This window comes from Micropterus dolomieu, linkage group LG11 (assembly GCF_021292245.1).
Source record: "Micropterus dolomieu isolate WLL.071019.BEF.003 ecotype Adirondacks linkage group LG11, ASM2129224v1, whole genome shotgun sequence".
In the NCBI taxonomy this organism is placed as follows: domain Eukaryota; kingdom Metazoa; phylum Chordata; class Actinopteri; order Centrarchiformes; family Centrarchidae; genus Micropterus; species Micropterus dolomieu.
In genome coordinates, this window is record NC_060160.1 from 12,750,893 (window position 1) to 12,778,457 (window position 27,565).

General features: G+C 42.6%; 3 protein-coding genes across 5 annotated transcripts in view; 1 reads left to right on the plus strand and 2 right to left on the minus strand.

Moving 5' to 3' along the window:
- Window positions 1–269: 269 nt before the first annotated feature.
- On the minus strand, window positions 270–7,473 carry wdr20a (WD repeat domain 20a). Its single transcript, XM_046062471.1, has 4 exons — window positions 7,132–7,473; window positions 4,768–4,950; window positions 2,608–3,963; window positions 270–1,375 (listed from the first exon to the last, which is right to left on the minus strand). The coding sequence occupies exons 1-4, from the start codon at window positions 7,393–7,395 to the stop codon at window positions 1,322–1,324; spliced, it is 1,857 nt and encodes a 618-aa protein (XP_045918427.1). The 5' UTR covers window positions 7,396–7,473; the 3' UTR covers window positions 270–1,321.
- LOC123978885 lies at window positions 7,164–10,774 on the plus strand. 2 transcript variants are annotated; one of them, XM_046062488.1, is made up of 6 exons: window positions 7,164–7,293; window positions 7,414–7,647; window positions 8,339–8,394; window positions 8,532–8,606; window positions 9,361–9,453; window positions 9,546–10,774. In XM_046062488.1, exons 3-6 carry the CDS (start codon window positions 8,368–8,370, stop codon window positions 10,215–10,217), a joined length of 867 nt encoding a protein of 288 aa, XP_045918444.1. In that variant the 5' UTR covers window positions 7,164–7,293; window positions 7,414–7,647; window positions 8,339–8,367; the 3' UTR covers window positions 10,218–10,774. The 2 variants fall into 2 exon arrangements, with proteins under 2 accessions (XP_045918444.1, XP_045918443.1); XM_046062487.1 differs by lacking the exons at window positions 7,164–7,293; window positions 7,414–7,647 and adding an exon at window positions 7,816–8,154.
- Window positions 10,775–11,957: 1,183 nt separating this feature from the next.
- dync1h1 (dynein, cytoplasmic 1, heavy chain 1) overlaps window positions 11,958–27,565 on the minus strand; it is a 32,067-nt gene continuing 16,459 nt past the window's right edge. Inside the window, exons 34-78 of one of the 2 annotated variants that reach the window (XM_046063591.1) lie at window positions 27,096–27,252; window positions 26,780–27,004; window positions 26,441–26,671; window positions 26,159–26,299; window positions 25,784–26,017; window positions 25,381–25,587; window positions 25,125–25,246; window positions 24,794–24,959; window positions 24,460–24,623; window positions 24,173–24,302; window positions 23,907–24,040; window positions 23,662–23,776; window positions 23,410–23,571; window positions 23,065–23,279; window positions 22,736–22,940; window positions 22,416–22,589; window positions 22,156–22,275; window positions 21,873–21,993; window positions 20,974–21,169; window positions 20,506–20,623; window positions 20,199–20,414; window positions 19,875–20,087; window positions 19,494–19,621; window positions 19,213–19,366; window positions 18,945–19,091; window positions 18,607–18,757; window positions 18,262–18,515; window positions 17,989–18,123; window positions 17,805–17,899; window positions 17,543–17,717; window positions 17,339–17,414; window positions 17,019–17,179; window positions 16,809–16,920; window positions 16,648–16,708; window positions 16,446–16,569; window positions 16,253–16,366; window positions 15,974–16,144; window positions 15,580–15,797; window positions 15,364–15,467; window positions 14,146–14,354; window positions 13,700–13,853; window positions 13,456–13,598; window positions 13,176–13,344; window positions 12,593–12,717; window positions 11,958–12,418 (exon numbers count right to left, since the gene is read on the minus strand). In XM_046063591.1, the coding sequence (XP_045919547.1) occupies window positions 12,290–12,418; window positions 12,593–12,717; window positions 13,176–13,344; window positions 13,456–13,598; window positions 13,700–13,853; window positions 14,146–14,354; window positions 15,364–15,467; window positions 15,580–15,797; window positions 15,974–16,144; window positions 16,253–16,366; window positions 16,446–16,569; window positions 16,648–16,708; window positions 16,809–16,920; window positions 17,019–17,179; window positions 17,339–17,414; window positions 17,543–17,717; window positions 17,805–17,899; window positions 17,989–18,123; window positions 18,262–18,515; window positions 18,607–18,757; window positions 18,945–19,091; window positions 19,213–19,366; window positions 19,494–19,621; window positions 19,875–20,087; window positions 20,199–20,414; window positions 20,506–20,623; window positions 20,974–21,169; window positions 21,873–21,993; window positions 22,156–22,275; window positions 22,416–22,589; window positions 22,736–22,940; window positions 23,065–23,279; window positions 23,410–23,571; window positions 23,662–23,776; window positions 23,907–24,040; window positions 24,173–24,302; window positions 24,460–24,623; window positions 24,794–24,959; window positions 25,125–25,246; window positions 25,381–25,587; window positions 25,784–26,017; window positions 26,159–26,299; window positions 26,441–26,671; window positions 26,780–27,004; window positions 27,096–27,252 (7,075 nt within the window). In that variant the 3' untranslated portion in view covers window positions 11,958–12,289. Of the gene's footprint in view, window positions 12,419–12,592; window positions 12,718–13,175; window positions 13,345–13,455; window positions 13,599–13,699; window positions 13,854–14,145; window positions 14,355–15,363; window positions 15,468–15,579; window positions 15,798–15,973; window positions 16,145–16,252; window positions 16,367–16,445; window positions 16,570–16,647; window positions 16,709–16,808; window positions 16,921–17,018; window positions 17,180–17,338; window positions 17,415–17,542; window positions 17,718–17,804; window positions 17,900–17,988; window positions 18,124–18,261; window positions 18,516–18,606; window positions 18,758–18,944; window positions 19,092–19,212; window positions 19,367–19,493; window positions 19,622–19,874; window positions 20,088–20,198; window positions 20,415–20,505; window positions 20,624–20,973; window positions 21,170–21,340; window positions 21,537–21,872; window positions 21,994–22,155; window positions 22,276–22,415; window positions 22,590–22,735; window positions 22,941–23,064; window positions 23,280–23,409; window positions 23,572–23,661; window positions 23,777–23,906; window positions 24,041–24,172; window positions 24,303–24,459; window positions 24,624–24,793; window positions 24,960–25,124; window positions 25,247–25,380; window positions 25,588–25,783; window positions 26,018–26,158; window positions 26,300–26,440; window positions 26,672–26,779; window positions 27,005–27,095; window positions 27,253–27,565 lie in introns of both variants that reach the window. The other variant, XM_046063590.1, reaches the window with a different exon arrangement.

Here is a 27,565-nt window from a genome sequence, read left to right on the forward strand (position 1 = left end):
TCATGTTGCTTTTCTTAAATTTCAGAGGATATAAAGTTTTTTTTCTCAAAGTATTTTTTGTGACTGAGGCATAAAAGAGTTGAGGAGTCTTACGATTTGATCGTAGTCAATGAGAGTTCCTGAGCTTCACAGACTCCCATACTTGACAGCTCCTTCCGTGCAACTTCTCCACTTTTTTGACAGTCTAAACAGTTTCTATGCCAGAGGCATTCCAGCTTTGTTATGTAAATATAGCACATGTGGGTGAACAACAAAAAGAACAGAAAACGGTGTATTCAAGATTTTAATATTATTAATATGTATACTTTAGGCTTTAGAAATATAACTATCAATGACAAAACTTCCACTAGAGTAATGGTAGTTTGCTTAGGCCCCCATTAAATCAATTAATTACAATATACACATTATGATACAGAGCAGATTTGAATCTGAAATAATATTAAAATAAATGCTCAATAAGGTTTTAATAGTTTTTATCATTTTCTTCACCTACTGTATTAGCCATCTGTGAGTTCTGAGCACACCCAAGAATGTAAAGCCTTTTTCTTCTAATAAACTAATTTAAGTGCAAACTTTTTTTTTTCCTTTAAAAAGACTATGATTGCAGCATCCAGCTTTATAGATTCCGATTTCAAGATTGAGGATGTTAAAGCCGAGTGCAACAAGGCAGTCCTCAACTTTTTTTAAATTCCATTAGAGTAGTTATAAAAACAAACAAACAAACAAAAAAAAAAATCAGTGCAAAGTCATTGATGAGGAGATTCTACTCCATAAAAGACAGAAGTGGTGGGTGAATGTGGATGGATGCAAAATTTTCAGATGCTCACGCACTTGGTCATAAAAAGGATAGTTCACCCAAAATTCATATTTTGTTCAGTAACCCTGAGCAGGCTAAACCACAAGGTCAAAAAAATGGGGTACACAGGTTCTGAAAATTAAATGAACTATCCCTTTAATCTCAAGCCACAATTGTCAGGTTTGCATCTAATGAAGCCAAGCTTCATTTCCAGAGGAGACAACAGTCTGATGAGATTTGACATGACAGACTTTTTTTTTTTAAATCAAAAAATGTGTTAAAACTACAGAAAACAACAGTACATTAGCGCAAAACAGTCGACAATTGCACCACACCTTTTCTTGCTTCACATTCCTCCACTAGGTCAACTGAGTGATAAATGAAAAGAACAGAAAAGCCATAAACAAAATTGAGGAGGGGGGAGGGGAAGGGTATCAAAGAAAAGGAAAACTTGCAATGCTTGCAGGGTGAAGAGCAGCATCAGACTCTGGGTTGCAGGGTTCTTTAGCAGCAGAAATATTGTGGCTATACTACTGTTCCACTGGGAGAGCTGGCTTGGTTTTGGGATGACAATAAACCCTGGAAAAAGGAAAACAAGGAGATTTGCATTGGGAAAGTTCACATACTGTAGCAAAAAGCAAGCAATAAATAGCTCATTAGAAATAAGCCTCGAGCCTCTTCTTTTCGATATCCCGGGTCCCCTGCTTTTAATTAAAAGCCTGTGTATTGCAGTCAAAGTGGATGAGTGTACAATGCAACACTAATGACGTCTTTGAGAGGTTTGCTTGATCAAGGCACTTCTAAATGTACATGACCAAACAGTTTTTTCCAGGAGCCTTTTTTAACCTCATTATCTGACCTCTGAAAGCATTTTGTCTTTTTATTTAACAGAGCAAACCTACCAAATTTTTATTGCACTTCAACCATTTCTTACTCTATACATAAACATTTGGTTTGTTTAGCATTACTCAATCACTGGATCTTGTGGTTTGTATTAAATCACACTTGTTTTTATCCCAGTCCCAGAAGACACTAGTGTACTCCTCAATATCAGGACATTGTTTTACTAAAGAGGCATTTGATTAAATTACAAGGGTCTCTAGCGCTGGTTAATGTCCGACTCTGGTTGAAAGTAATCTCACTGGACTATCTAGCCTTCTGACTGCCTGTACGGTCCAGATCCAGGCTATCACGTGCCTCGTTCTGGCAAAATCTCTCAAAACACAGACAGAAGGGAAGCATACAAGGGTTTATACACACATTAAGCTGTAAGCGTGCGAGACACTGCAAAGATTCTTTCAGCAAATACACAGCCATTTGCATAAAAGCTGAAATGCGAGAGCATATGCAGATGACTTCTTGGCTATGCATTGTGGGATGATTATGATGAACCAATGGACACACTCCATGTGGATTAATGTCTTCTTTCCCCTCACAGGTCTACACAGGAAATCCTCCTTATCAGAATGTATTATATAACCAGACTGTAATATTTTCACGGCAATGGTTATATCTGAAACATAGGCAGCATAATAATAATAATAATAATAATAATAATAATAACCATAATATCATTGGAAAGCAGATGCACATTAAACAAAGTCTGATATGTTACTTGCCTGCCTGCAGAGAGTGGCAGTCTGACTATAAAAGCTAAAAATGCTTCTCAAAATGTCAATAGTTTATTTTATGCTTTCAGAATATTTCTTGATTTTCAGTTTCACCCCACCCGATTTTAGGAGCTAAAGATGCACAGACATACGGTTATCCCTTCAATTTGCCCCACATTTCCTGCATTAAAATGAACTTACCACTTTGCCTGGCCTCGCCCATGTGCAAATAAATCCCTCCTGACAAGCAGTCACTAAACAGTCCTCTAAAAATATGAGTACAGTCAGTCTCTCGTGTGCTATCTTTTTACAGATGAGGGGCTCAAGGAGGGGCACATCCTCCATGCGCGGGCACAGCAGAGTGCCCAGAGTCTTAGCAGGGTCTGTTTTGGTTTTTGTCAGCAGGTTGAGCTTGTCGCTGCTCTTGCTGCTGATGTGACCCATGCTGTGGTTGCGTTTGTGGTCCTTCTCGTGGTGGCGCTCCTTCCGATCATGGAGTGACAGTGTGGCAAACTTACTCACACCTGTAGCAATGGCACTGTCCATAATACCACTGCCGATGCCGCCGCCACCACCACCACCACCGCCGCCAGCCTTGTTGGTATTGTTTGCCGTTGTTGTGGTGCCGGCTGAATGGGGTAGGCTGTTGGAGCGTGGTAATGTAGTAGAGAGGGAGTTAATGCCAGGAGTATTGGCACCACTGTTGTTTCCATTAGTAGTGTTGCTAGAGGTGTTAGTGATTATTGTAGCACCCGCAGGGGGGCTGGTTGCATTCATCACGTTAGTGTGTGTTCGTGTCCGTGAGAGCGGAAGATGGGGGAAAAGGATGTCCTCAGTGAGGTCCCATAGGCACAGCTGAGTGTCCTGGCCCACTGAGCCAAACCGGTATGTGACACTAACAGGCCGGCTGTCCGTGGAGTTGCGCTTGGAAAGTCGAGACTGCGTACTGTTGGCCCGGTCTCGTCCAAAGTGTATCATCTGATCCTGGAAGTCCTCATCGCTGCCACTGAACTCCATTGGGTCACTCTCTTCCACGCTGGTGGTGTAATGGTCAAATGCCACCACACTCACCCATGACTTGTGCCCGTGACCTCGGGCAATGACTCTGCAGTCCAAGAACGACCACACAGTCACGAGATCGTCCTCTCCACCGGCAACTATGTACTTTCCATCAGGGCTCCAGCACACACACAACAAGCCACCAAAGTAGCTCTTCATGGTGCCATGAAGCTCAACTGCGTCAAAGTTGAAGACCCGTAGGAAGCCGTCTTGGCTAACACAGGCTAGGAACTTCCCATCTGGAGAGAAAGCAAACTCATTCAGAGCCCCCTCGCCCACTGTCCATTTAAGGAGGGGGTTTCGTGTGGATTTACTCTTACAAGTGTGTACAGAGTAGTTCTCTCCCTGTTTAAGCAGCTGGTAGTGTGGTGCCGTGGTGCCACAAGTATGCTCCACGTTGTACAGGTACATATTTCCACTGGCATGAGAGACTAGAAACAGGCTCTCAGAGCCTGGCACCCATTTCACGCATGTTACTCTGGACTTATCTATTAGTCTCTGGCAGGTGAGAACGAAGGTTGAGGTTTGAGAGGCAGACAGGGGAGGACAGAGCAGAGGTAGAAGGGGAGAAGAAAAAAACAAAGTCAGTACTGTATCATCAGAAAATCTGCAATTACACTCTGGTAACATGACACTCGAGAGTAAACCAGTCTGCAGAGGAAGCATTAACTTTGCACGTTACGCTGTACCTTGATTTGTACAATGTCATCAGGCTCGGCAGAACCTGACACAGCAGAAACATTTGTTTTTGTTTTTTCGTTTGCCAACTTTTGTATTAAACCTCAATCTGAGAATTTTTTGGTTTCTTTGCTTGCTGGGATACAGAAAATGAGGTTTTTGATGAGAGATGGACTCTTGTGGAGATTTGAACTGTGATAAGGATTGGTGGTTGAACTGTGGGTTCAAGCCCTTACTGTATAACACACTGTGGTGAACTTAGTTTTTCTTGTCATCTGTAGGTAGGCCAACCTGATGATATTATTTAATGCCATGACTTGACTCTCATTGATACTTATTTTCCACCATTGCTTAGAATATTAATTCATGCAATTCATGCATCACCTAATTTCAAGGATACATAAAAAAATACCTTATGGTTTAAAAGAAATACTGAATAAAGTATTTTAGACCTCATTTGAGAGATCATTTATACAGCATAATTAATATGTTGTGAGTGGTATATTAATTTATTAAAATCCACTGCCTCTCAAATTGTTCCTTTACTGACCAGCACTTTCTACTTGTGAAAATCGCTGTGCACAGAACTCTTAGTAATCAAACCTCTGTCCTTCAGAGACTTACCTCCTCATTGAAGAGCTTGCTTGTTTCCTTCTTGATGGGGTCAATGAGCTGTACCTGTCCTGCTGAGAAACCCACCAGCAAGGACACACTCTCTGCTGTAGCTGTGAGGTGGTTGAAGTCATGACAGGTGGGCTGCGTTCCCTTGTAGATGCGCTTGTCTATGGGCTTGCTCAGGTCAGCAGCCTGAAGAGAGAAAGCATGAATGCACATGAAGTGGTTGCAGGTACCTTTGGTCATAATGCTAGTAATAAACCACTGGAGTGGAGTGTGCAGTTATATGTTTTTGTCATCTCAAAACACACTGAATATAGGGAGGCTGAAGGGACAATGTTAGTTAATTCCACTGATTAGACAGAAGACACTCAATTTAGTCAAAGCCTAGATTTCCATCAAGTGTCTTGGAAGTGTATAAGAAGTGACTTCTGAGCACAAACCAGTTCTGTATGACCTTTAGCAACACAACAAATAGCTGACAGTCACTGACCAATAATGAGGAAGAACTCAAATATAGAGGTATGCACTTTCACTGTAAATGGACAGATATTTTCAATCATAAGACAAAATACAGTATGACAAAGTAGAGTTTGTTTTGGAGAAGGAAAACAGTATTTTACTGCTGTGAACAAAACATCCTGGGCATATACAGTAGATAGCCAGCATAGCAACAGTTCCATTTGTTAATGATTTTCAGTTTACACTATTGGTAGAATGGAAAATTCTCTGAGTGTAAGATGGTGACTCAGTGGTTCCTCCATTACTGTTAAATGTGACATGGTTTGATATTTTGTCTCTCTGAGGCGAGACAGAGACACTCTTAAAAGTAGTCTAAATCAAGCATCCTGTCAAAAACAGTTCTTATGCCTCACAAAAGCATGCATGGTAATTGACAGTGCTTTGCTAATTGAAATTAACAGCAAATATGGTACATAAAAAGCCTATGTCAACAGTGAAGAATACTTTTAACTAACAACGTTACAGATGTACACATACACACATACAAGAAATTAACGTGTCCTCCTGAGCTACTGGATCTGTTAACTGCGAGCTGTATATTTATGTATGACTTTAAACCTGTAGCCATGTATCTGCTCCAGCAAAACATATCAGAGAAGTAAACATGCCAATCTGCACCAATAAGGTGATGTATTGTGCATATTCTCATGTGCAGTTATTGATATAATGAAATATAATGATTTGCATGTGCCATCATACCATGCCATTTTAAATTTTCTTGCTAGGATTGACAAGACTAAAATTACTAATATGCACAGTTTTGCTGTTTCCAACAACATTCTGTACTACAAACTGGAATTGTTTCTAATTTCTGGTGCTCCAGCCTTTAGTCAGTCTGTTGACATCCACATGTTTCTGTGCAAATAATACAATGGCTATGACAGCTGCTTTAAGTTAGAAGTAAGCTGATTCCTGTCAGGTCAGGAGTTAGCTGAAACCACTGTGTAACGTCAGTGACAAAATTTATAAGACCTCTTAAACTCTTGACACCAGCATAGTGTAGGCAACATATCGTGATAACACTGGATAACGTAGTTACAACGTGATTGCCACTCACATGTTTGTCAGAACCCACCATGATCATGACTTATTAAAGAATTAAATGACTTTAACAGCTAAACATAATCTAACATAACGTTACAGCTTATACACCACACAGATGGTTCGCCAAAAAGTATGCTCCATCATAAATGTCAAAACTAGCTTACGTTACCATTTCCCTACAACCAGAGCACCTCTGCTTAGTTTGATCGGGTCATAGATTTAGTCCAGACCATAGACTGTATATAGTGGGACAGACATATCCCCAAGCTGAGTGCCAGTACATCAAGGATGTCGGCAGCAGTAAGCTTGCTAACTAAATGATTGTGCATACACTGAATCTGCACCATTGCAATTTGTAAACACCTGTCAGTCAAAAGGCGTCGACAGGTGTTAGGGTGGCAGCGTATATAACTGTCACTGTCATCACAAACTACAACCGTTAAAGCAGCACGAAAACATAAATCACACCAAAAGGTCAATTTTACCCCAGTAGTCATTATCCAACCTCTCAAACCCTTATATCCAACACAACAAAAACAGAGTGGAGGACAGGGGACGGGATTTAGCCCCTTGGCCTCGGAGTAGCTGGTGGTTTGCTAACGTTAGCCAGTTGCGTTGCTAGCTATCTTGTAGGCTAGCTTCATCATAGCTTCTAGCTGCAAGCTAATTTCAAAGTCAAGCACCTGCCAGAGTTCTTTAATACAGCCAACACAAGCCTGAAGTTTAGCAACGGCTCAGACAGCAGTTATGTTTTTTAACACGTAGAATCACACATTTCCGTTTACATTAGCCGTGTTAGCAGGCTACCTTTCTAACGCCTTTGTAGATGTAGAAGTACAGCTCACGGCCCACATTGAAACAGATCCTGTCGCCGTTGCCCGACTGATCGTTGACGTTCACGAATGAGACCTTGACGGGGTTGGAGCCTTGCGAGTTGAAAGGCACCCTGTTAGGACGGCTGTATTCGGAGTGAGTGAGGAGTTTATAGACGCCTTCCCGAGTGGTGAACTGAGTTTTAATTTCGTTCATCTCCTTCCCTCCTCCCTCCGCCGCCATCTTTGAAATTAACATTCATTCCTCTCCCCCCAGGCCGGCCGGATCTTACGCAGGGGGGGGAGTGGGCCATGGAGCGGGCATTCCGACTCTCCCGTTCCCCCCAACGGTTCACCGGGGAACTGGCGGAAGAAGATGCGAATTAAGAATAATTTATCACATCTATGCACTTCTTTAACACGTTGAAGCATTGTTTTTAAACCATATGTTACAAAAAGTACAATACATTTTGGACAGTCATACAACAGTAGGATATATTTTACGTTGGTGGTAAGTTATATAACTTTAACGTTACTTGTATATATGTTTAACCAAGCGTTCGACATTATTTTTGAAGTCATGTACCACTTCCTCAGCCTGCACAGACATTTGGTTAGGAAGAATAAAATAAACTGGCATTTAAACTGTCGTGGATGCGGTCGTGCAGAATGGCAGAATCAACGAGGTCAATACTGAGTTTTATTTTGAAAAACAAATATCGCCGGACGTATTATTTTGTTAAAAATTTGAAATTGGCAAACTGAGTAACGTTAGCGTTTTGAACGCGTGTCCATGCTGTTTGTCATGTGTGACCTGCTCACCTGTGGCCACATTTGGCTGCAACATATCAAAGGCATCTACGCGTTGCTGATTAATTAACTTTAATCTACCACTTTACCTATCTGACTACGCAATATCGACATCTTTTATGTGTTTTACTTTGTCGTGGTTAAAAAAAAAAAAAGTTTTACGTGCCGAATGTCATGGCATATAGGAGAAGACAACTCTCACTTCCAGGTGAGTTATCAATTTTTAGTTTCATTTAAATTTTAATGTTTGGTACTCATTTCACATATTTGTTTTCTTGGACATGATATTCTCCATGATTTTAAAAAGAAGAAATGTGTGTTTATTTTTAAATGTGCTTAAATACAATATTGCACTAACGTTACAACTTTAATGCGTTATTTTCTTCAATCAGATCACGGTGATAGACATGTGTCCAACAACATGGACCAGCTTGCTTTCAAATACATGGTGAGATCAGTTAGCCACATTTCATCTGCATATTGAGAGCGTTTGACCTCGTCAGTGTAAAAAAAATTCTAAATCACCTGCATTTAACTATTACCTTGACATTCTGGACTGGAGTGAACTTTCTTTGTTTTTGTTAGGACATGTGTAAAGTGGAGTCCAGCACCGATTCTGACTCCGAGATCAGCCCAAGATGGTCAGACACCAGCACTATGGTATTGCTTTACTTCTTAATTTGAACATCACACACACTAGGGTTGAACAATTTTGAAAAAATAACTAATTGTGATTATTTTGACTGAAATTGCGATGTGATTTGCGACATTGGAGGGAATGATCATTCTTACATTATTCTCATTTTCATTAAAAAAACACATTAAAATGATTACAGTGTGAATTTTTTTTTTTATTTATTTATATTATTATTATTTATACTAAAGAAAGATCTATCTTGATGATGTGTAGGCCAGGACATCTGTGCAGCACAACAATATTCAACTTAAAATGGTATTTTGACACACATTTAATCTTCCTCAACCTCAAATATTGCACACAATAAGCACAAATGAATAAGTGGCTATGTAAATTTATACAGTATATTTATATTTTAAATGGCTTAAAGAGACCTGATCTCAGTGCCAGATGGAGGACATCTCCATTATTTTTGTTTTAAAATGGTATTAAACTCAATTTCAATATATAAACTGTTATATTGTGACAAAATAGACCTACCTAAATAAATATACCTAAACTGAGATGCTTTCTAAGAAATTGACTCTACATGCCATTATCTTCACACCACCCCTGACACTGCACATGTATACACCTTACCAGCAAGTCTTGTCTTTCATGGTCTTAGTAACATCATTTAGGAAGTCTGGGCTCCAACGTGCATTGATCTTTTTAATTTATAAATAAATTACTGTCTTGTTGATACAAAAAAAACTTAACCCTGAACTCATTGTGCAGGGATGTGTGAGCAGTGCACCAGAGAGTGGGACTTTTCGGAGGACATTGCCGCTAACACACAAGCCTGCAGGAAGGCATGGCGGTTATTCTTTGGTAAGCATTCTCCTTTCTTTAATCCATCCATTCTGCTGCAAAAGCACCCTGCTGTTCTATGTATTTCTGAATGAGTTAATGCATGATTATAGTTTTTGGACCCATACGACGGGAGCTCTGAGGATTCTGATGAGTCAAACGTCGACGTGGGTGTCTCCAGCAGGCGGACAAAGCAGCAGGGAAAAGGTGGAGGAGGAGGCTGTCGGTTCTCAGGCAGGAGCAGGAGATTTATCCTTCATCACCCTGCCTCCGTTGCCCTCAGAGAAGTGGTGAAAAATGGCATGAGAGATGCTGTGACGGACCAGAAACATCTTTTGGACGTCCAGATGAAATGTGGGAGTGACTCTGAGCTTTGGGTCTGTGAGCTTGACATTCTGCCCTCCCACAATGACAGGGATGACTGTAGAGATCTTAATAAGGAATTGGCCAATGAATCAACAATGCACACCCAAACCATGGATATAGAATACCATTGCCAATTTGATAATTCAGGCTTACATGCTAGAAAACCGTCCACACCTGAAACACCTGGACTTGTCATCCCAGTGGTAGGCAGGTCATCCCGGATGCTGGATTGCTGCTCTGAGAGACCCTCTAGTGGGTGTAACCTCAGATCTGTTTACAAGAGAAAGCTAGGTTCCCCTGGAGCAGAAGTGGTGGAGCAGGGGCAGAGAAAGAGGCAGTGTGTTGTCAACATGGAGGACGAACAAGAGGGAGGGGACTCTGCGTCTCAACCACGTTCGAGCCATCCAACCATGGACTGAGAGTACTGAAGTCATATTCAATGCCTTAAGTGGTAGATTGAATATTATAATTCGTTATCTGGCAATGCACTTTGTTTAGTCGTGTAAAGATAAATTGTTGTAGAGACCTGATGGTTTATTGTTCTACCTCAAGTTATGTTGCGTTTCTCACAGGCGTCACATATTGTGCTGATTGTCTCTAGGCAATTATTTTTGTTGGTAAAATTACCATAGCAGCCTGGGTCTCCATAATAGACCTAAGTACAGCCTATGTGCTGGCAATGAAGAAAACTGTATATTACATTACATTACAGACCAATAAAGAAAAAGCATCTTTCAAAAAGTAAATTAAAATATGACACTAGTTGTTTGTTTTTTTTCCTCCACTAAATAAGTAGATAATGGTGCACAGGATAGTAAATTTTGAGCGCCTTCTGATTTTAATGGTAAAGATGACATTCAGCAGCCACTAAATTTTATCCACGGGTGACACACCAAAAGCTAATTTTGTTAAAATGGTATGTTAAAATGTTGCTTTGTACCAATTGATCTAAATTAAATTTCTTCACCAGTTTCGAGCATTCGTGTTGAAGTTCTCTTTCTGGAAAATACATTTTTTAAGTAACAGTTTTCTTGCAGACTGCAGTAGAATTTACATAAGCGGTGTAAATTCCTCTTGGAAGATAATACTAGATCGACTTTTGAAATTGGGACAAACAAAAAAATGCACAACTTTATTGATTTTCTTCAGTCTTGAAGAACATACAGTGTGATAATGTAGTCTGGTTTTGCTGCAAACAAGAACCTAAATCTCATCCTCCCTTTTCCTTTTCACACACTTCTGGTGTGACACTTTTAATATCTTGCAGTTATCTAGTTTGATTTCCTTCATTATTTATGGTTTATGTACTTTTACTCTAGCAAACATAAAAGTTCATTTCTCCAACCAGCAGGTGGTACTAACACTGTAAATGTAACATTTTTATATCGTTTAGCCTCAAGTCCTGTTCTGGTTAGGGAAACCTTCAGTATCTTTGTGTAAAGGTTTGGTGGATAAGTTGGATGACTGTCATGAAGTCAACGTCCACCACCAAGCGCACTTTGGTTCTCAGGTTGTATACCGAAGTGTCAGTCACCGTGTCCAAAGGTCAGGATATGATGTGGGATCTGAGCTAAATAGAGGCCATCATCTTCCTCTGCAAATTCATACAAAAATTGCATACATTCCCTGATACTGTCCACTTGCTTAATCTAAATTTATAGCAAACGAGTGGAATTCCCTTCAGAGAAGTCCTTTAACAAGGACAAGTGATCTAATCAAACTAGGTCAACAGACACATTAGGACAATCAGCTTCCTTGTTTTATGGTGTCCGCTTCATATATCATGAAATCAAGTGACTTAATCACCCTCTCCCCTTATCTTGTCAGTTAATGTGTAGATTCTGGCAGACTTTTGACAAGTGAATCTGAGAGATTGACAGTATTGAAGAGCTGAGAAGTCTCTACAGAAACCTTCGGTAGTTTAGTCTGAGATTCAGGTAATCAGGATCTTTACATGCAGATTTTCAAGAGCTATGCAAGTCTGAATCCTTCATTCTCACATCAGAATGAATGCAATTTTGGTTTAGATGGACACATTGGAAGATCCCTGCTGTATTTTCACTTTACCCTTGTTAATTAAACATAAAAGGGACACTGGCAAGTGCCACATATGATACTGACTTTAAATGAAACATTTACTACTACTACACAGACAATGCTGAAGTCATAAATGCAGTTTATTTCATTCTAACAAGTTTTATTCAATCTAAAAACATACCAGTTCTTTCATAAAAACTATGTATTTTCAACTTTCCTTTTCCACATTTCATTTTCTCTTCATTTACCATCTGACAACATTCCCTTGACCTTCTAAGACACTTTCCAAAAACACTAACAATGGGTACATGCTAATTACTGCTCCACAAAAAAAACTAAGTTTTATATTGGAATGCAACAACTACTTTTTAAAATGGTGGTTAATAAGCAATGAAGTGATTATGTGTGGCTTAATAATAAAGACTCTCTGGTCTCCAGGAATGACTTGTGTCATCTACTCAGTGCACAGGATAGCAACTCCGCGCTCATAGAAGCTATGTGGATCTTCCTTGGTGGCAATGTCAAAGTCAACAGTGAAGATGAGGTCCGACCTGGTGAAGTTCAGGTACACTGGCAGAGTCACCTGCAACAAGGAGGAAAAACTAAATGTGATGAGTCGTTCTGGACTGTCATCCAAAACAAGGTAAAAAAAGAAAGCAAAAGCAAAATTTATCAACATTAGTTATCTTTCTAAAACATCTGACTAAATTATTTGACAGAAATTGTTTTATATTGTGTATACATATCTTGTTCATACCATGTGTCTCTTCTCATCACTGCTTTGCTTGATCCAGCGGAGCTGAGTGAGAGGCAACTCAGTGGAGATAGAGGTGGACAGAGACAGCTTGTTGTTGGCACAGGTAGATCCCTGCAGTTTCAGACCTGAGAGAAGCAGCGTTTGACATTAGAACCCTTGGAATTAGAACCCTTGGAATTTTTACAAAAATGAAAGAGTTATTTGTGTTAGTTATTTTGTGTTGTTACTGGATTCACATTTTGAATATTTGGGTGCTACAGAATTAGGACCTATCCTACACCTATCTATTCACTTCTTTAAAAGGACATTTTGTCAATTCACGTACCCCTCAGTATGGACCTTATGCGATTTGCAAAAAACAATTTTTTTTAAAGATAGTTTTTTGGACTTTTTTGCCTTTATTTGATAGAAACAGCTGAAGAGAGATAAGACATTTGGGAGAGAGAGATAGGGGATGACATGCAGCCACTGTAGTAGGGAATCAGCCTTGTACATGGTGTGCACACTACCAGGTGAGCCAACGGCACCATATCCCATACAACTCTAATGCTAACAACAGTAGATGGAATGCCTGTTGTCTGACCTTTGATGCCAAAGCTGCAGGCATCCAGTGCGGCACCCTGGGCGGAGGTAACATTGACCTCCAGACACAGCTCTTCAAGAGACCAGCTGTTGGCCTGGGCCACATACTGGCGGGTAGCTGTAATGTAAGCCTCCGGCACAAACAGGCTGCCGAGGCACACGTGGATGTTCTAGAGAAGGAGAGAAAATAATGAGTGTGTGTGGGGGGGGGGGGGGGGGGGGGGGGGGGGGGGGGGGGGGTCAATTTTTAAAGGAATCTTGATTCTGTGCACAAACCATACCTTCAGTTCCTTTGCACCCCCACTGGCAGCTCCCTGGGAGATCTGCTGCAGCTGTTTGATTCGCTCACTGAAGTCTGCCACCCACTGGATCACCGTCATGGAGGCTGGAACTGTGTAGCGACACCAGCTGCGAGGGAGGATGCCTGAGGAGAAAATAAAATTTATGCAAGTATGCCAGTTATTCAAAAATATCTTGTTGGTCAAGGCTGACAATGAGTAATTGTAAGGAGTTGCAAGATTTTACCTTTAACAAGGTCACTGATGAGTGTGCGCAAGTAGTTCGTCTGCTTCTTCTTTCCCTCACAGACCTGCACCACATCAGACAGATCCTGACGGACCTCCTGCAGCAACTTGCCACCCATCTTCACCTCGCGTTCAAAGAACCGGAACAGTGGGTCCTGAATTGTTTGGACAAAACGACATCAAATCCAATGCAGACGCTTGGCAGATGCATCAACGACACAAAGAAAATCACAAATTTATCTGCTTACTTCTTCTAACTCCTAACCTGTGCTTTTGTTTTTCATTTTACCTCATGAGTCAAGCACAATCATTTAAAACATACAAAAATGGATCTGCATTACAGTAACTGCCAAAAATATTGTACAACTTCTTGTAGAGAACACACAATATTTTAAGCCGTTCCTCTGAAGTCTTCTTGCCAACCTTTCCTCACAATTCTGCCATTACCTTGATGTTCTCCACTGTGCGTTTGAGTGGATTGACTGTTTGGGGAACGAGTTGCAGCCAATTGGAGGCAGTGGTGTGGAGGGTCCTCATCCAGGCTGGCTGGGCATCAGCTGTGGACGAGGCGCGCTCTTTCTTCTCCGTCTCGTAGGCAAGGTCATCCTCATCCTCCAACATCTGCATTTTCAGCATCTTACCCATCATGTCAGTGCCTGTGCAGCCCGGCGGAGGGAACGAGTGAGCGGGGAGGGAGTTGGAAGACAAAGCCAAGGTGGGAGGGTAGGGGGAGAAGAAATTAATAGTGGAACATAGAAACAAACAGCTTACCTTAAGGGTGTGTTAAGAAAGTTTGTTCAATTAAAAAAAAAATAATAATAATAATAATATAGGACTTGTGCCAGACAGGCAGACAAATTAGGACTACACTGGGTAGGAAGACAAGGCTTCAGGCAATATTTCAAATATAACATTCAACACAGTTCCCCAGGTGGATAAAGTAACCGCATTCTTGACTGACTGGATCTGTAGAAGAAAGGAACATAACCAATGTAGGGTAACGGGTTTGAGAGAGAAACTAAGGGGTGGGGTGTGAGGATGAAGGAGAGGGGGAGTGTGACAGGCGGTCCTATGGGTGGATGCTTGTGGGAGTTTGGAGGAGGTGTGGGAAATCAATATGACAAAACAGGGAGAGGATGATATGGTTGAGGGGATGGGGAGGTGTGTGGCTGTTTTGAATCCTAACCTGAGGGTGGGGATAGTATTTTAGCAAAGCGACATGATGGCTGTGAAATGCAGCTGCTGGAGGGTGAGGAGACACACACCCTTCCTTTGGGCAGAGCACCTGTTAAAGTGCAATGACTACAACTACACAGCTACACCATGTGCCTACGATATACATGACTGCAAACAGGAGGTACTAGAAAACTAACAGGTGAAGTGAACCCATCAGAAGAGAGATTAGCAGGGAGACCACCCTCAACATATTCTTTGCCACCACACACAAACACACACTAGTCTGCCCAAACAGACTGTTCCAGTGAGACACCCTGTCAAAATAAAAGTAAAGACACTAGAATAGAGAAAGATGGTTAATGATCTGCCCTTTAAAAACATGAAATCTGATTAGATGAAATGAGGAAGTTGGATCAGGATGCGTAGTGGTCCAGTTACTGTGACAGAAAACCACAGTACACAGGATCAAGATGACCGGCTGTGGCGTACCCTGAGTGGTGAGCAAGACCTTCTCAGCATTGCTGGGCAACCCGAGCCAAGATGGAGTCTGAGTGTCGGGAAGCAGCTCTACCCAGTGCATGAACTCCTCACGCCTGTAACAAATCATAAATCATTTTTAACTGGTTGAGGTCATGAGAGAAAATTTGTTTAACTTTTATAATATTAAGAGCTGGAATATTAACACTATTAAAAGCCACTACTGACCGAATGCCATCAGGCATCTTGATGTCCTTGTGCCCGTCAACCTTGAGAGCCAGTTTGAATCCACTGTCAAAGCTTCCCTTGGTGAAGATGCGGTCCAGGAAGGTGTTGAGCAGACGCTGGTCAAACTCATTGTCAATGCGGCCACCATAGATAGACTGGGCCATCAGAGTTTTCAGAGCCGCCCAGGGAATCTTGTCCGGTGCAATATTCTGACGACCCTGTGTGTTAAGGTTGTAATTTCTTAACATAATTGATCTGATGAATTTAGTATTTCTAAAGGTAACAACTGTATACATTTATGGGTTGTTGTATATAATAATTTATATTGGCAACAAATAATTCTTATGCTGACACATTCAAAGCACTGTATATAATTTCTGAAATAATCTCCAACCTTAGCAGTGTCATCCAACCAGGTGTCAATGGTGTCACAGGCAGAGCGAAGGTCAGACTCTCCAAATTCATATTTCTTGGACCAGCCCAGTGGTGCATAGCGCAGACGCTCCTGAATGACTGCATGGAACCAAGCCAGCAGGAAGTAGAGACGAGCACGCTCGTTGGGAGCCTGTAGAAACATGGGCAAAAAGTTATTAAGAAGGCAATTGTGGAGAAGTCTGCAAACAGCAATGATGGACAACTGTGAGTGTATGTCGGTAAGTCCCGATCAAGTCACCTTGCACATGCGAGCCACAGGGATGCTGCTGAAGGTTCTGAGCATGTTGGCCTTGACGCCAGGAGGAGGTTCAAACACAAAGATACGACCGGCACGAAGCAGATTCACTGGCACCTGGCGGGAAAACACAGTATTGAGACTTTGACCAGTTAAAGAAATGAATGGAAATATTTATTTGGGGGATGTGGTTTACCTTGGGGTTGATCTCCATTGTCAGGAAAAGCCTGAAACTGGAATGAGGCTGCATGGAGTGAAGCTTCTTTTCCAACTGCATCAGCCATCCGGGGGCCAGGTGGACATTCTCCAACATCACCCACCTGCAGGACAGTCAGGACGTCAGTACACCAAAACAAAGTGTACATGCTCAGAAAATACACAGAAAAAGCATTACGCACCTGCCGGACTTGACAGCAGTATTGATGTCTCTGTCTGCCTTATTGAAGCCCTCAGCCGAACCTGTGGACAGTGTAAGAATACACTTAACAATATCCTCACTGAACTTTTGACTTGAGGATCCTATTTGTGTAGCCAGAGTATGAGCTTATGTCTTCCTTACCAATCGAAATGGAGGTGATTTGTTTGTTCTCCTCAGCAGCCAGATCTCTGACCAGGCCGCTGGCATCATAACCTGGTACAGAGCACATCAACACTGGAGTGCTGGGCTTCACCTACAGACACAAGAGAGGAATGTCAGCACAGATTCAACAATACTGACTATGGCAAACGTCTCTAGTGAGAAAACCACAGAAGAAATACTGGTTACTACCTCGTTATCCACGATATTGGCCAGGTCAAGAGGCTGCTCGATGAGGCTCATGAAAGACTCTCCCAGCACCTTTGAGACAAAAATGTGCGACATTGCCAGGAGACGGTCAGGGCGGAAGGCCTCAATCAGCAACAGCTGGTGCACTGCCTGGCCAATGGGAGCTGAACATGGAGTGGTACAGGGAAGAGCAGACAGGTCAGAGCAGGGTCATGTATACAAAGAATATATACTGTACATATTTACATTCATTAAAAAAAAAAAAAAATCTATCAATATTTGCTTGGCTTTAACATTTACGCATCATTTATCAATATACTCACTGGACTGCTTCTCCTCTGACCACAAATAAGGAACAGACAACTCTGGAGTGTTGCTCTCAATCCACATGAAGAATTGCTGAAAAAAACAAAGCAATAATGATTACTGATACGTTTTGTATTAAGAGGTATGCTTATAAATACAAGTCTGTCCATGTGTAGCTTCTGTTTAATTATAACAGATTGCCAGTATTTCTCAATGCTCACCTCATCTGCCTCAACTTTTTCCACCAAGTCGTTGAACGCTTGCAGGCGGCTGAGGCGGACCATGGCCTCACTCTGTTCAGTGGTCAGACCTTTCACTTTGGGAAGTGACATGCCAGTCAGAACAATCTCCTTACTACGCAAGAAGTGCTGGAACTCTGCATCATATGAAGGCTCACTGGAAAAAGATGGGTTAAAATTATTAAGATCTATATTGACACCTTGTTTCCTTTCAATGTGCATTGGTGCAATACTGCTATCTTACCTGGTTATGCCCTTTAGGCTGATCTTAGCCAGCAGCATGGCAAAACTGATGTGATCCTGGTGGAGCATACCTCTGGCTGCTCTGTTGAACACCACCTACATCCATACATACGTAAGCAAATCATGTCTATTACTATACCACCAAAGAAAAGGAGCCTCTTGTTTTCAAAATGTGTGGTTCAAACCTGGAAGAGGTCCTTGGTGATGATATCGAGTCTCTGTGTATGATCACTGATGCTCTTGAGGTTGGGGTTCTCATACAGCACTGTGTGGTAGGTATCCAGGAAAAAGTGAAGGGAGTACTGGTACAGGAAGTGCATCTGGAGCAACACACAAACACAGATTTGTTAATTAAGTGGTTGTTTGACTAGTTTACGAGAGTTCTTAATGTAGTGAGATTAAGAAATTATAAACCAAAAAAGGGATCGTCTGAAAGAGCTAGTAAGATATGTCCAGACCTGGTTGAGAGACTCCATGGTGAAGTAGATGCTGCTGCAGGCAGAGGACAGAGACAGGTATTGCTGTGACACTGCCTCCACCTCTGCCATGATGATATCGGTCTCCTCCACCTTCCTGGTCACCTCAGCTGCCTCCTTCTTCAGGTTCTCCAGCGTGGTGATGATGGTGTCGTCATCAAGGATGCGGCCTTTAACCTCATTGAGGGCTTGCAGCAGGGATTTTTCCAGCTGACGCAGACGCAGTTGGAACTCACCTACAAGAGACAGGAGGACAGTTGTTGATCGGCTTTTGTCATCTTTTTGCACCGCAACATTGGTTAGCACATCAGCAGTCTTCTGTCTCACCCTGCAGTTTAAGGAGGTCAGAGCGTTTCTCATCCACATCAGGCCTCTCAGCCTTTAGGACCTCGTTGAGACACTGGCTCTGAAGGCTGCTGCGTGTCACAGTGAAGTTGACGAATGTAACACGAGAACACAAGTCTGGTGGGAACTCGACCTGCATACACAAGACACGCATAGAAAAATGTCTTTCTACAATCATTTCAATGAGGGAAATGCTCCTACTTCAGTCTTTCTTTATGACATAATTTGTTAACACTGACATACACCTATTAAAATTAGCTAAGTACTCTCTAATCATTTAGGTTTTATCTATTGATAACATAAAAAGATAGTCTACTCACCGTTGGGTCTCGTGTAGAAAGGAAGATGACAAATGAAGGTGACAGATCGATGTCCTGGTCTCCCAGGGTGATGAGGACACGTCCTCCAGTCCTGCGGACCTCTCTGTTCAGCACCGGGTTCAGGATGGGGTCGTAACTTTCTACATCCTTAAGGGGAAAAAAAATAAATAAATTACTATAAATAAAACAAATTCTTGATGAATACAAGAGCATTGGAAAGTGAGTAAGTAGCACAATAATGTTAGCAGTGTATAGTAGTTGATCATACCTGGACCAACAGTGGGTTTCCAAAACGCAAGGCGCTCTCCAGATTCTTCCTGAAGGCATCATCCAGGAAACTGGTTCTGGTGATCTTGCGTTCTTTGTACTCATTCATTATGAACTCTGTGGCTTGGCCAGATGGATCGATGATTAGAGGGTACCTAGAAAGGGCAGTGATATAGAATACATCAGCATGGGAAGTGCAATCAGCTGAAGGCTAATTAATGCTGAGGAAGGCTTAGTATTAGGAGTAACATTACAGCAATGCAAGAAGAGAAAGATCCTGACCTGTTGAACCTCTTGAGCATGATGGCGTTCTCAGTGCAGAGATCATCAGCTGGGAGGGAGTTCGCTTGCCAGCGGAGCCTCTCATCAGCATTGGACAGGTACTCAGTTCTGGCAATGTCCGTACGGAACTGGGGGGGAAAGAAATGACACCATTGGAGTTTAACATAATACATATAAAATATGTGGTAGTGCATATGGTAGATTTCAAGTTCAACATGTGTGTACTCTAAAACACATTTGAAAGAACTCAAACCATAAGTGGAGGACAGCACCTTTAAATTCATTAAAACCTAAACTGCAACATACTTACTGGTAACATGAATGAAGGCAGGATTTGTACATGTGATGAATCATGACTTTGTGTATTGGAGCTTTAACTACCTGAATGTTGGCCTGCTGTAGATGGTGAGACCAAGTAGTGAACAGGTTCTGTCTCATCTGTTGCTCAAAGTAGCCGGCATAGGTAATGAAAGCTGCAGAGAGCAGACAGTCTCCAGCGATGGTAGACATCTGGTTCTTGAAGGTCTCACTGGTCTTCTCCCAGCGGTCCCTTTCAGCTGACAGACTTTTCAGTAGGGCTGTGCTGCGATTCACCTGGGAGAGGCGAGAGCAAGAGTTCAGAAACAATGCTGGAAGACGCATGTTAAACTGGATGAGAAGAGACAGACACAGAGGGAACCGAATATTGGTTTGGTGACCAGTTACCTTAGCCTCAACCGCAGCCAGGTCGGCCTTGATGGCCTGGGCCTCTGAGATGAGGACGGCGTATTCCTCCTTGTAGCGGGCAATGCTAGCCTCCAGGTCTCTGATCATCTGCTCCACCTCCTCTGCCTTTGTCTTGTTGTCTGTGGCGTCATCTTCGAGCTTCTGCAGTTCATTACGCAGAGGCTCCACACGTTTCAGCATGTCAGCATAATTAAGCTAGGGAAACGGTAGAACATGGTATACATTAAAGGAGTGCTCTCTTTACCCAATTATTCACTTAATCTTCATATCGTTTATGCTTCCTTACCTGAGCAATCGCCCATTTCACCATAGGTCCACAGGCCAGTGACGCCCTGTTGACTTGGTCGTAGTTGTAGCTTGGGTTGGAGAGGTAGTTCTTTTTCATCTTCTCACGGATGGAGTCACTGGATAAGTAGAAACCAGTCCAAGTAGTTATAATATAGCAGAACTTTACATAGACAAAACCTTTAATGTGAAGTGTGGAACAATTATCATGAATCAGGAAATAAAACATTGCAGAAGATCATTAAAATTTTGTTGGGGGTAGGGAAGGGGTTCGATTTCTACCATCTTCACTGTGAGAAATGCAAAATCAACCACTGACAAGATGTTACCTTCAAATCATTTTCTGATTCAGCAAAATGAATCAATAAGAAACCTAAAATCAAATTCTGATCACAGGTGCCACTTGATTAATATACTGATTGATTGATATCATTTGCGCTTCCATTTAAGACTAGACAGACACCGGTACCTCATTTCCTCAGAAGAAAAGTTGACTATGCTGCTGATGAAATTGTCCCTGATAATAACTTGTCTGATTTTTTTCCAGTCATTGGTCTCCTCGCCCAGCATAAGGCAGATAGACTCCAGGGCCAACTTGACTGCGGCTGGGGGATTGGTCATGGCCCGCACTTCTACTAGGTGCTGCCGCTTAATAGAACTCACCGCTAGTTAGGAGTTAAGAGGAATGTGTTTGAAAGAAAGAAGAGAGGGAGAAGGGGAGCATATAGGGCAAAAGAAGGGAGGAATTTGAAAGATTCAGGAGTTGAAAAGTCAGAGGGGAGGCAGAGACAGAGAGAGCTTTTAGTGCAATTGCAGAATATATTCTCTCTTTTCACCTGATCTCTTCAGCAGAGAAGTTAACAATAGTGGGGATGAAGTTCTCCCTCATGATGATGGAACGGATCTGCTTCCAGTCAGTTGTGCTCTCTCCCAGGAGCAAGCAGATGGACTCAAGGGCCAGCTTCACGGCCGCGGGAGGATTGGCCATGGAACGCACCTCCACCAGGTGCTGCTTCTTAATGGACTTAACAGCTATCAACATCAGGTGAACAAGGAGGTGGATTATGACAAGGAAGGGGCAGTGATGAAGGGAGGATGCAGATAAAGATCGAACTGTTAACCAGAAGCCCTTGCACCATAAGTGACTATGTAATAACATTGAAGAAAAGCTCCTACAGGAATGAACAATAAATTAGTCATTTTTCGTCAAAACAACAGTGTAGCACACATTGTAGGGCATTTATATAGTTCTATTGTTAGTAAACAGTATGATCTGTTCCATCCTTGCAGCACAAGACTGCGGTAATCATTCTGCAACAACAAATCAAATGCTCTTTAAAGACTGCTCTGAGAAAATATGTACTGTACCATTCTGAGCCTCAATAACAGCAGGCTCCACTTGGTCCAAGTCCTCTTTGACACTCAGCTGTTTGTCCTTGATCACCTCCTGCTGCTTGTACACAGCTTCCTGGATCTCCTGGCTCATCACCTGGAATCACAATAGTAACAGTATAGGAGTATAGTTTAATACATCAATTAATCCAAATGTGCACTGCAAGGCTAAGGGATCACGTTACTACAAGCTAAAACACATTATCAAGAGGTTAGGTTTGTCTTCAAGATGAGGAAAGAAAAAAAAAATCCTTTGTACCTTTTTCTTTTCAGCCTCCTGCTGGTCCTTGACCATCTTCTTCAGCTTGTCATTGGCAGCAGCGTTCTTGGCCTCTAACTCCTGGCTCTTGATTCTCAGGTCACGACGAAGCTCCTCCACCTTGATGATGTATAAGTATAATCAGGGAGTCAGACAAGAGCAAGCAGCAGTTGATAAGCAGTAAGTAAGAATTAGGTGGATTAAAATGGCACTTCAACCCAGCAAGCACATTAAAAGAGTAAAATACAAAATTACTTTACCTGATCAACAGTCTCCTTGATCTTGCGGAGACCAACGTTGAGGTGCATCTGCTGCTCCTCCAGCTCGCTGCGTTTCTCATTGAACAGGTTGGCATACTGGTTGATGAAGTCCAGGTAGTGGCGAGGAGTGATGGCCATAGTGTGACCACCTCTCTTAGCCAGACGGTTGTTAGCCTGTGTCGAGTTACCAACAACATATGAAGTATACATTAGCAAACTGCACATTAACTTGGTTTTACAGGATTTCCAAATGCCCATTTGCTGTTGAGGCAAACCACAGAATCGCCTCGTCGACCACCACTGCAAACATCCATCCCTACCTGATGAAGTGTTTGGTGTACAAACACACAGCCGTTGACAATAGCCTCGCGGTGAGATGGTGGCTGGGGCAGTTTGTCATAGACGATGGGCATGTAGTCTGGCACCTTGTAGTTTGGTTTCTCCAGATCCATCTTGCTGGTGAACTCCTTACCCACCTGATAAAGGGCTTCAGTGGACCAGTCTCCAAACCAGTTCAGCACACACCTAACACAAAAGTTTTCAGTTAAGAAATTCCATCTTCTAATTATAACCTTGCAGCAACTATTCCCCGATTGACAATAATTTAATCAATTAATTGATGCTCAGTGTCCACCATGTGTCTCTGTACCTGTTAAAGAGGGCAGGAGATGTGGCAGCCCGGTCCTTCAGGCCCTCTGATGAGGGGTTCATGGTGAAAACAACATGGAGGTTCCTGATAACCTGGCTTGTGAACCACTTGTACAGCTCCTCATGTGTATCGAGCATCAGGCCCTCTTTCTGGGCTCCCTCCTTACACTGAGTCATCAAAGTGGCATACTCATCTCCCTCAAACAGGCCAGGAACCTTTAAAAAAAAAAAAAAAAAAAAAAAAAGTAACATTAACGTATTAGAAACCAGAAAAGTAGGTGCGTACAACCCAAATAGATATCTTATCTCAAAACTTGTGTTGCAGTGTTGTTCCCCAATTAGTTACCTCTCCGTTGGCCAGCAGTGTGTTCATTCTCTCAAGGAAACCAGAATCCAGCACATTGGACTCATCCATGATGAAGGCAATCTTCTCATTCTTACAACCTGAGCGACGCAGCACTGTACGCAGGTCCTCATCAAAGTCTTCTCCAGTGTATTTCCTGTGTACCTGAAAACACACACACAAAATTTTTTTTATAAAAACCACACAGGCAACTGTAGTAGAACGGCTTCAAATATCTTCACGTCTTGAACCAACCTTGATCTGGTATACACTAAGTCCGTTCATCCAGGCTACGAAGCGAGACAGTGTAGTCTTTCCTGCTCCACTTACACCGATCAACAGGAGATGGCCCTGAGGCTGACGGAAGATTCTGGAGGAGGATATACAATTTTGAAATTTACTCCAAAACAATTGTTTCAGTCTTATTTCTTGATCATTTCTAGACAAACACCAGAGGAGAAGTCAATCAGCGACCGTGAGCTGAAGACACTGTCACTCACCGGTCAATTCTGAGGACGTGGTCCAGCACCTCATTGAAGAGCACTAGAGGGACATCCAGCTCCTCTTCATAGAAGACCTTCAGACGGGCCTTCACATAGTCCCTGAGCTCCTCCTGTTCCACTGGGATGTAGTCCTGTATCCACATACGATAAAATCAGTTTAAATGGAAATCAAAACGGCTGAAGACTTGTGGCCCATTTTCAATAATTTAGCATCATTACCAGAGTTTGATTATTACAGCGTGATGAAGCTGTTCCTGGTTTACCTTAGAGAGCCAGTTGCTGTACAGGATAGGCCTGTTGAGAGCCTTCTCCTTATCAAGGTTGGGGAAGTGTTTGACAGCAACCATGTCAATGTTTTCATCTGTCCACCTTCTCTCTTCATCACCAACCAGCCTGGAAAAAGTTTTTAAGATGAACCACATTATCTCCAAAGACTTGTGCATTTGTTAAGTGGCACACTAACCATGCCAGTCCCTTAAAACACCATCAGAGTAGATAAGAAGAGTTTACTAGAGTGGTAAAGGTCAGCCACTCAGAAACTTGCAGTCACCTGTCCTGGAAGAGACGGAGCGCTTCATGGGCCCAGATACGGATGAGCCCCTCCACGGGCAGAGTCTCAAGTGGCCGCAGGGCCTCAAAGATTCCCCTCACCCAGCGGGTCATCTCTCTGGGAGAGTAAATGTAGTGAGGTTGGGTATCCTGGGTAAACCGCTCCTGAAGGAGGAAAAGGATTAAAATGAGATATGGAAACAAATTAGAAATAGTGTGAATGTCAGGACTAAAAAGTGATCAATAAAACGTCTTCTCTTGTACGTACGTCTGGTGACATTAAGTAACCTTGATCTTTTTGATTTTTTATATAGATATTTACAAAGATCCTTTACCTGAGACATGGTGTAGAACTCAACCATAGCAGCAGTAAGAGGCTCAGCATAGGTACGTAGAGAGGGGATGAGGCGCAGCATGGCACGGTTGAAGGTTCCATAAATCTGTGTCAGAGAGGCTGGGCCTGGATAGTCCACGTACACCACAGGAACATGACGCAGGAACCTAAAAACAGCACACCACAACATGGCCACTGTTAGGGCTCGTCATATGCAATGCAGATTTTTTTGTAAGTATAATTTTCATTTAAATGTTTGTAATTTATTTTCTGTTAATCACGGTATTGATTATATCATTGTTCTAATCAGGTGTAGAGTCCGAGTACTGTACCTGTGTGTAAGAGGCTTTCTGCCAGGGTCAGTGGGAGGATTACAGGCTCCGACAAACTGGATCCTCTCCAATTTGACCCAAGTCTGGTCGGAGGTGCGGTAGAAACCTCCATGTTCCACCATCTGCAAAGAAAACACAACAGGGGAGCCTTTAATATACAAAGAGGGGTGCCAAATTTCAGGTTGCACACTTCAATGTCCCATAATAGCCAAATGTAATAAATACAAAATAGTTTAACACCAACAATGCATCATACCTGTCGGAGGAAAGAGATGACTCTCTGTGTGCCATACTTGTCCATGTCCGGCAGATTGATTTCGTCACAGAACAACACCAGCCACTTGCCCAGCTGGACAGGGGCGAGGACCACACCGTTGGGGGTACGGCGGTACTCGCAGTAATGATCAAAGGTCTTCAGCAGCAGCTCTGGGGTGGTAGCACTGGAGAAGTTCAGACCCACAACCTGGTAGAAAGCAGGGACAAATGACAACTTAATTTTAACCCAGTTTGTTCATATTTGTTCAGCAGTTTATAATATTCCAACTCCAATGTACATAATCAACATTTAAAGCTTAAGTGCTAGCTTTCGGGTCCATTAAAATTCCTAGTGATGTACCTCATCAGTTACAAGGTCAGTTCAGGTTCATCCAGTCTCTCACCTCCATATCAGGCAAGGCTCTGAGAGCGCTGAACAGAGTCATAGTCTTTCCAGAGCCAGGAGGTCCACACAGCACCAGTGGTTTATGCTCTGCCAGCCATGTGTAAAGCAAAGCCTCGTGGCGAACAGTGTCCAGGGTGGGAACCACGACATCAGGGGATGCCACCTTGTGGGTCTCTACCTCAATCTGGGGCACCTTGCCCTGCCAGGACTGCCACTCACCTGAGATGCACACCTGCCAGATGCAAAGAAAACAATACAATGGTTATTCTGAAATTAAATTAATAAAGACTGCAGAAGAATTCAGTAGTTTTGGTTAAGTGACTTGCAGATAAACACTTAAGATCAATATCCGTTTAAAACTAGGAGGCTGTACCTCGTAGTCAATGATAGGGACATTGGGAGCAGAGGGGAGGGGTACAGTGGTAATGCGACGGATGTATTCTCCGAGCTCAGCCCTCATCTTCAGCCGCCCGTCACCAGAGAAGGACCACAGCACAGCGTAGATAAGATATTTCTGTAGAAAGATAATGCCACAAAATGTATCAGATTTAAGAAAATACATTTTTGCAGGGTTTAAGTTCAACGTTGATATTACAAAAATAAGAAATGTATGTGTGTCTTTCAGTTATTTGAAGGGCAGAAAGCAGAACATTACCTGCATGTATTTCTCCAGCTGATCAATGGGCATGGGGAAGTCAGGGTGGTTGTTGTTGTATAGCGCCACATTACGGCAAGCCTGGTGCAGCATTGAGAACAGGGAACCCATACAGCGCAGGCGCGTGAAGTCCATGATGTGCTCCATCTTGGAGGCATGCTCTAAGGCCTTGATCACTAGGCCTGTGGAGGTGAAGTAAGGCTGCAAGATAGCTGCAGCATCTCGCTGGATCTAGTGTAAAAACATGCAACAGGACATTAGTAAAGACCTGTGATAAACATCCTTCTTAGATTAATTCTTGAATGAATTATTGCACCCTTTTCTCTTCCCCTTAATTACCTGCAGCATTGGTGATGCAGCCTCTTCCTCGTCATCTGTGCCCTTCCTCTGGCGCTGAGCTTCATCCTCTCCCTCGTCTAATGGGATGCTGCGGATACGAGCCAGGAAGTGGTTGAAGATCATGTCAGTGCTGAGAACATCCTCACTGAACCACACCATACCGCAGCGAGACACAGTGGCCAGGGTGGCGTACTTCAGGTCCTGTACTTCAAACATTACACGTACCTAGAGACCGAATAAATGTCATATCAATACAGCATGCCTTCACCAGCATAAACGATAATGAGAATCTGCATTTGACGTGCTGTCCTCTTACATTAGGTGGCAAGCTGAGACGCTCTCCATTGGGAAGGGTGAGCAGCTTGTTGTCATCCAGTACAGAATTTAGATTTTCAACCCACTCTGGATCAACATCACCATCAAAAATGATCCACTGACGCTTTTGCAGTTCACCTCGAACATTGTCAATAATCCTGAAATTGAAAGAAAATTTTAAGTACTTAGCAAGATAAAGATGAACTGACATGATGTATGCCAGAGGTCACTAATAGGCGGGCCGCGGTCCGGATCCGGACCCAGCCGCCGTCCTCTCCGGACCGCCGACCTACAGCCCATTTATTATTGAGACTTACTACCTCGTGACGGAGTGTTTCTATTTTAACCCGCGCAGCTTTTCTAGCATTTACTCTACTGGTTTAGAGGACCAGGAAACTCACAGACCAATCGCATGTGCTCCAATCGTCTCATGTGACGCTGCTCAGCCAATCAAATCTGTGCATACCAATG